This window comes from Sphaeramia orbicularis, chromosome 21 (assembly GCF_902148855.1).
Source record: "Sphaeramia orbicularis chromosome 21, fSphaOr1.1, whole genome shotgun sequence".
Classification (NCBI taxonomy): Eukaryota; Metazoa; Chordata; class Actinopteri; order Kurtiformes; family Apogonidae; genus Sphaeramia; species Sphaeramia orbicularis.
The window spans coordinates 5,001,149-5,008,705 of NC_043977.1; the positions used below are offsets into that span (position 1 = coordinate 5,001,149).

At 36.8% G+C, this 7,557-nt stretch overlaps 1 protein-coding gene across 1 annotated transcript in view; it reads left to right on the top strand.

The window, feature by feature from the left end:
• Positions 1–2,747: 2,747 nt before the first annotated feature.
• Positions 2,748–7,557, top strand: part of LOC115412799 (motor neuron and pancreas homeobox protein 1-like) — an 8,308-nt gene continuing 3,498 nt past the window's right edge. The window contains exons 1-2 of the mRNA XM_030125459.1: positions 2,748–3,204; positions 6,650–6,810. Coding sequence (XP_029981319.1) covers positions 2,748–3,204; positions 6,650–6,810 — 618 coding nt within the window. The remainder of the gene's footprint in view (positions 3,205–6,649; positions 6,811–7,557) is intronic.

Consider the following 7,557-nt stretch of genomic DNA (forward strand, 5'->3'; position numbering starts at 1 on the left):
AACTTTACTAAACCAACAAATCAGGACTTTTACACTGGACTGTATGTTTTGTTTGTAAGTCACATCACCATAGCAACCTCCCAAACCGCCCATGTCCGCCATAAATGGTCCTTAGTTGCAGGTTTCTGTCTCACCTGTCCATACTTTTACCTGTCGGTGCTGCTCTGATCTGCGTGGACAGAAAATGAGTTTGCCGTTTGTCACTTTACTGCTGCTTTATCTGCACCGTGGTGTGGTGATGACCATGATCACACCGGCAATTACTGATAAGAGCTGCTGGGTTTCTGTCACCCTTAGCAGGCAATAAAATTTTAATAAAGACTTAGTTGTAAAATGATTAATTTCGTCAGGTTTCAAAAGTTTGATTGCAGTAATAAAGGCATCAGCCCATGTGTGTGCGTCACAGTTTATATGTGTGTTTAATACAGAAAAGGGATCAAATTACAGGATAAGTAGGGAAAGTACAGGTGATTTTCTATTAAATAAAAGCAACCGTTGTCATTAGTATTTGTAATTTACAGTTTTATTTCCCTCGGGCTCCTGTTACTCAATTATTGCGGTTCAGAATCTTTTCATGCATTTACTATAAAGTTTAAATGTTGTAAACTTTATGCAGTAACCTAATGCAGAGGTTCCCAAAGTGGGGTATGCGTACCCCCAGGGGTATTCATTTATTGGGAAAAATACATTAAATAAGTCAACATGTACCGAATATAAAATAAAAATTGAGAATTAATGCTGAAATATAAAACAATAAATACATTCATATTATAGTTTTAGTTTCAATCATCTTGTTGGCGCTTTGGTAACATTTGAAGAACACTTATATTTTAAATTATTCAAAATTAGTTTATTTGAGTAGATAAGGAATTATTTTTTGTTGACGAAAGGTTCATTTATTAATTAATGACCAATTTATTCGAGCAGCAACCGATTAATTGACTCAAAGTGATCCAAAAAAAAAATTATTCAACCACAATTCTCCTGGAGCAAAGCTTTGTTTCCTTCATTTCTCTGCTGTTAAACATTGGTTCCACTGTTGTGTTTCACACGGACACTTATTGTGACGCACAAACAAGCTTCAATTCAGGAAAACTGGAATAGAATATTTCCCTTCAATCAATTCGAGTCGATTAATCGAATCGTGAATTTTTGTATCCGCTTCAAGCACCTAATCGATTAATCAGTTGCAGCTCTACCCAAAATTAACTTTTTTTTGATCAAGGTCTTTTTTTTTTTTTTTTTCAGTTTTCAAATGCACAACAAGACACATACAAGTTGGACATGAAACAGTTGTATCCAGTTCCTTTTACCGGTGGAATCCCTAATGGTAGATCTAATTTTTTTCTAGATGAGTATGATGCATAACCTCTCTGATCCACTGTTCGTAGGTGGGGTGGGGGTGGGATGGGGGATGGGGGGGCATCTTAACAAAATTAGGCACCTAGCTAACAAACAGCAAAAGGCCACAAAATTTATTTTAAAAATTGTGTTATTTTTTACATATTACAGTTAAATATCTGTTGTTTCTTTACAAAGTTTTGTAAATATAAACAGACACCTTCGGCACAGGAACACATTTGGCCTAATTTTTTTCAATCAGAAATGTTGACGTGAGAGTTGGGGGTACTTAGGTTTAAAAAAAAGTCTATTTCAGGGGTTACTCCTTTTGGGGAAAAATCCATTAAATAAGTCATCATGTACTGAATACAAAATAAATAATGAGAGTCAATGCTGAAATATAAAACAATAAATACATTCATGTCATAGTTTTAGTGTCAATCATCTTGTTTCGGCTTTGGAAACATTTGAAGAACATTTATATTTTATACTATTCAAAATTAGTTTATTTGAGTAGATAAGGAATTATATTTTTTTTGTTTTTTTGTTGATGAAAGGTTCATTTATTAATTAATGACCAATTTATTTATTTTTCTCGTCAGTGAAAGAGGGCACTTTACAGTTTATATTTTACCCAAAATTAACTTTTTTTTGGATCAATGTCTTTTTTTTTTTATTATTTTCAATTTTCAAATGCACAACAAGAAACATACAACTTGGACATGAAACAGTTGGATCCAGTTCCTTTTTCTGGTGGAATCCCTAATGGTATATGTAATTTTTTCTAGATGAGTATGATGCATAACCTCTGATCCACTGTTTGTAGGTGGGATGGGGTGGGGGGGCAGCTTAACAAAATTAGGCACCTAGCTAACAAACAGCAAAAGGCCACAAAATGTACTTTAAAAATTGTGTTATTTTTTATATATTACAGTTAAATATATGTTGTTTCTTTACAAAGTTTTGTAAATATAAACAGACACATTTGGCCTTTTTTTTTTTTTTTTTTTTTTCAATCAAAAATGTTGAAGTGAGAGTTGGAAGTACTTGCATAAAAAAAAAAAAAAAAGTCTATTTCAGGGGGGACTCCACTGTAAAAAGTTTGAGAAGCACTGACCTGATGCTTTGGGCTGTTCGGACCCTTAGCTCACATGTACTGAAGGCCTCATGTGTGCATCATATCCTGCCCCTTCAGTGCTCTGGCCAATCACATCCACGCACACTCTGGTGCAGTGGAGTGCGGCTGGAGTGCTTTTACGCACAGGGCTGAAGTGCAGTGGGTCAGAGAGGTGCCAGACCTGCACCCGACAGCCTCGCAAATTACAGACTGACTTCATTTGTGAAGTGAAAGTTGTAGTTTTGCATCAGAGGTGGTCGGACAGTTCATGGACAGGATGTGCGCCCCCATGGACAAATCCAAAAACTTTCGCATTGATGCGCTTTTGGCGCATGACGCGCAGCCGCAGAGGACGGACCCGGACCCGGACGCCGTGTCCCCGGGTCGGTACTACACCAGGAGCCCCAGCGACAGCCCGGGGTCCAACCGAGGCTCCGAGACGCCCTCACCCCACACGAACCCAACAAACCCGTCCCAGGTCCAGCCGGGGGGGCTCCTGTCCAAACCCCCCTTCATGGGTCTGTCCCAGTCCGGGTTCAGTCCTCTGCACCAGGGGGCTCTGCTGGGGGTGCACCCCGGCTCCATGTACCCCCTGGCCGCGCACCCCGCCTTTATGTACCCGGGCTTCACGCAGCTGGTCCAGCATTACCCGGAGCAGCTGAAGGGGGCCCCCATGGCCGGGTCCATCCCCCTGGAACCCTGGATCCGAGCCGGGATCATGGTCCCCAGACTGGGGGAGTATGGAGGTGAGTGCACCCCCTTTTGGAGGTAGGAAGGAAAGTTCAGTTTAAATGTTGAACCGAAGTGTTTTCTTTCTTTCTTTCTTTCTTTCTTTCTTTCTTTCTTTCTTTCTTTCTTTCTTTCTTTCTTTCTTTCTTTCTTTCTTTCTTTTATCCCTCTGGTATCCCGTCCAACAAGGTCCTTACTAAGCACCAAGTGTGCATTTTTGGCACACTTGTGGAATAATGCAAAAAAAAATTTCATACAGTTTGTTTTTAATTCTTTTAGACTTTTTTCTATTTCATCAACTTGAGCTGTAAATAAAAATACCAAATACTCAAAAACTGTCACATTTTTAACCCTTTAAATGCCATGTTTGTAATGTAAACAAACCATTTTTTAATGCAAAAAACACACAATTTTTTATTTTTTTTTCAATATACTACATAAAAAGTGGATCACATATTATTTGATTTTTTCATCCTGGCATATGTCAGTGATTAACTCCAACACTGATTAATTTGCATTATTATTTTTGGCGCTAGGTCAAATGTTCAAAAATACTAGCATCTGTCACCAAGAAGTGTGCGTAAAATGCACACCTATAAATCAAACTATTAAATATTATATATTGATTTATTTTTCTGCTCTAATTTGATTTTATTTTTGTAAATCCAGGTCAGCCCTAATCATACAGATCAAATGGAAGAAATAGTGCATTTTAGGCACACTTGGCAGACAGATGCTAGTCTGGTCATTTTCTTTTGTTTACAATGTGCACATTTGAGTTGGTGGACAGAATTTTAAAGATCGTGCAAAAATGAACAACTTTTGAATTCTAACCTTATTTAAATTGTGAAAAATAATATGAAGTTTTTTGACACAAAGTGCAAAGTGTGCCTAAAAGACACACCTGGATACCGGAGGGTTATTTTAATTAAGAGATAGATAGATAGATAGATAGATAGATAGATAGATAGATAGATAGATAGATAGATAGATAGATAGATAGATAGATAGATAGATAAACAAACATGATAAAATAATATAATTTTATTTGTGTAACGCTGTTTCCCAGACTCAGGCTTCAGATCCAGATGGGTGGTGGTGTCATGTTTACTGTGTTGCATCTGTCAGAGGAAAATATTTAGCAATAATATAATATGTGAATTAATTTAACCAATTAAAATAGAAGAAGTCTGTGGAAAAGAATACCAGTGTTGACCTCAACAAAGTCCATCTGGAACTCAGTGGAGGGGCTTCAGTCATAAAAGATGAAACAGTATTAACATTATATAGTAGATGAATGGGTCATGATGTCAGAAGGACACAAAGCCTTCACTTCTTCATGGGTGTCCCAGTTTCAGTGTTAATGCTGATTTTGAAAAGACCGTGACATTGAGATGCTTAAGGACAATTTATCTCATAAAAACTCTGCTCAGCGTTTACGGGTGGGTAACACCTGAAACAGCCCCACTACTTCATCAATTGATAACATTTATAGTGTTTTCATTAAGGTAATGGAGCTCTGGGGTGTTTTATTACCCATCCAAGGCAATATCCTCTCACCACCTATTTACATCATGACTATAAATGTTAACAAACACCGTGGAGTAGATATACGGGCAGACAGGTGGGCATGTGGCAACCCAACAATAAAACCAACCCCAGTGGAAGACGGAGACGCTTTAAGGATGGTTTCAAAAATGGACAAAATGTTGGCTTTTTATTCTTTGGTGCAGATGGTCCAATAGGCGTATTTAGTAACTGTGAAAGTACACAAATACTCATTTAACCCTAGAAGAACTACCACTATAACTGACCACCTATGGATTTCCTTTTTTTTTTTTTTTTTTTGCAATAAAAGTGTCTTTTTCACCAATTCTTTTTCAGGATGAACTTAACTGTCAATATCTGGCCATTAATTATCATTGTTATATGTAATAAATACTTAAAACAGTGTGTTATAGCAAAAATGGACTTGCATTTTTAAAAAAAAATCTTATCTATCTATCTATCTATCTATCTATCTATCTATCTATCTATCTATCTATCTATCTATCTATCTATCGTTCTATCGTTCTATCGTTCTATCTATCTATCTATCTATCTATCTATCTATCTATCTATCTATCTATCTATCTATCTATCTATCTATCTATCTATCTATCTATCGTTCTATCGTTCTATCGTTCTATCTATCGTTCTATCCTTCTATCGTTCTATCTATAGAGTTCCAAAAATATCCATGCATTTAATTTTTGAAGTAAAGAAACGTGTTTAAAACCCAATATCAGAAAGTGAGATGAAAACAATGAAATAAAAACGTGTTTAATGCTGCTAATCTGATGTCTTCTCACATTTTAACATATTCTAATGCTAGTAATTACTCACTTCATGGAGATAATATGCAAAAAAAAAACTTTTTGTCTAACAAATAACAATTGATTTACACTAAAACATGTTAGTGCAGATCAGGTTTATCTAGAACAGCAGAGTTACAGTAATGGTCTGAATGTCAGGGTATGAGATGGTGCGTAAGTGTCCACTGTGTTGGCTGAGATGGAACTAAAACATCAAAACCCATGAATATACAAGAGAACAGCTGGAGAAGAACTGTCCACTGGAGTGACCACTGTGCATGAAAGGGTTAAAGCATTTTAGTAAATGCTTACAGTGTAGAACACTCCAAAACAGTACCGTCACGACTATATACAGTTATTTACAAGAATTCACCACAGAAACACTGCTAAAATGCTACTCAAAGTAATAACACTGGGTTACAAAAAAGTGTTTTTTGTAAGTTGTCTAGGTTTTTTTAACTGAATTCGGACCATTTTGCACCGCTAAATCCAAAAATGACATCTGTTTTTTTCAATCAGGTCAGGGTTTTTTTTGCTAATTTGATTTTGAAAAATTTGATCGTCTCACAAAATTGATTACATTTTTGTGACTTTATCAGTTGATTTTTTATATAGTTCTCACCCAAAATAGGTTTTAAGAGAAACAAAATCATTTTCTAACAGGATTCCTGTTAGGTACAATGGTGTATTCACCACAGATGTAGAAGAATATGTCAGGTTTATTTTTGCAAGATCTTCTAGTTGAAGCCATTTGATTCACCTGTAATATTAAAAAAACTATTAATCATAAATTGGCAAAAGTAAAATCTTCAGAACTTGTTTACTGCAAGAAATATGAAAGAATTTTGTATCATATGATGTGAAAATGCCCATAAATGTAAGCAAAAATGTTAAAAAGCCAATATGTAGCAGAGTTCAGAAAGTTGACCTGATTGAACAAAACGAATGTGATTTTTGGATTCAGCACCAAAATTATCCTAAATCAGCTCAAAAAACTGAAACAATAAATGTGTTGTTGACCAGTGTAATAAACTAATAAATCTGCCTGTAAACGTACTGAAATGTGAGTACAGATGATCATCTCTCTGTTTTATATTTTTCCTTTCAGTCCAGGCTCAGGCAGGATTACTGGGGAAGTGTCGGAGGCCCAGGACGGCGTTCACGAGCCAGCAGCTGCTCGAGTTAGAAAACCAGTTCAAGCTGAATAAGTACCTGTCCAGGCCCAAACGCTTCGAGGTGGCCACGTCGCTCATGCTCACAGAAACTCAGGTGAGACGACGAACTCACACAGAAGCTTTACAGGCTTTTATCCACCGCAGACTAAGATTTGTAGATTGATTTTGCACACTTCCAGGACGCTGTTTTCACTTATCTTAAACCGTGGGTGTCAAACATCTGACCCATGGACCAAAACTGACCAAAAAGTCCGATCTTTCATTCATTCATTCATTATCCACCGCTTTATCCGGGGCCGGGTCGCGGGGGTAACAGTCTAAGCAGGGATGCCCAGACTTCCCTCTCCCCAGACTCCTCCTCCAGCTCTTTTGGGGGGACCCCGAGGCATCCCCAGGCCAGGACAACTTGCAAAAAACATTTGTTTGTAACCCAGTGTTATATTTATATACATGGATCCTCAAAGTTGATGTGTGCGAGATTAAAAAAAAAAAAAGACACTATATCGATATTCAGACTCCTTCTGGTCATGGGTGGGTAGTTTACCAATGCTCTAATGTTAGTATTTGTTGAGTGGTAATGTGACATGTTTGGAAAAAAAGGAATAAAAAAATGCAAGTCATTAAGAAAAAAAACAGTCATTTAAGTTCAGGGAATACAACCCAATCTGATCTCAGGTGGATCAGAGCAGTAAAATACCATACGAATAACCTATAAATACTGACAACTTCACAATTTTCTCTGTCTTTTCATATAAAAAAGTAAAATGACATGAAAATTACAAACGATCCTTTCACAAAATATATGAAAAACCTGAAATGTCTGAAAAGAAGTCAGTGCAGT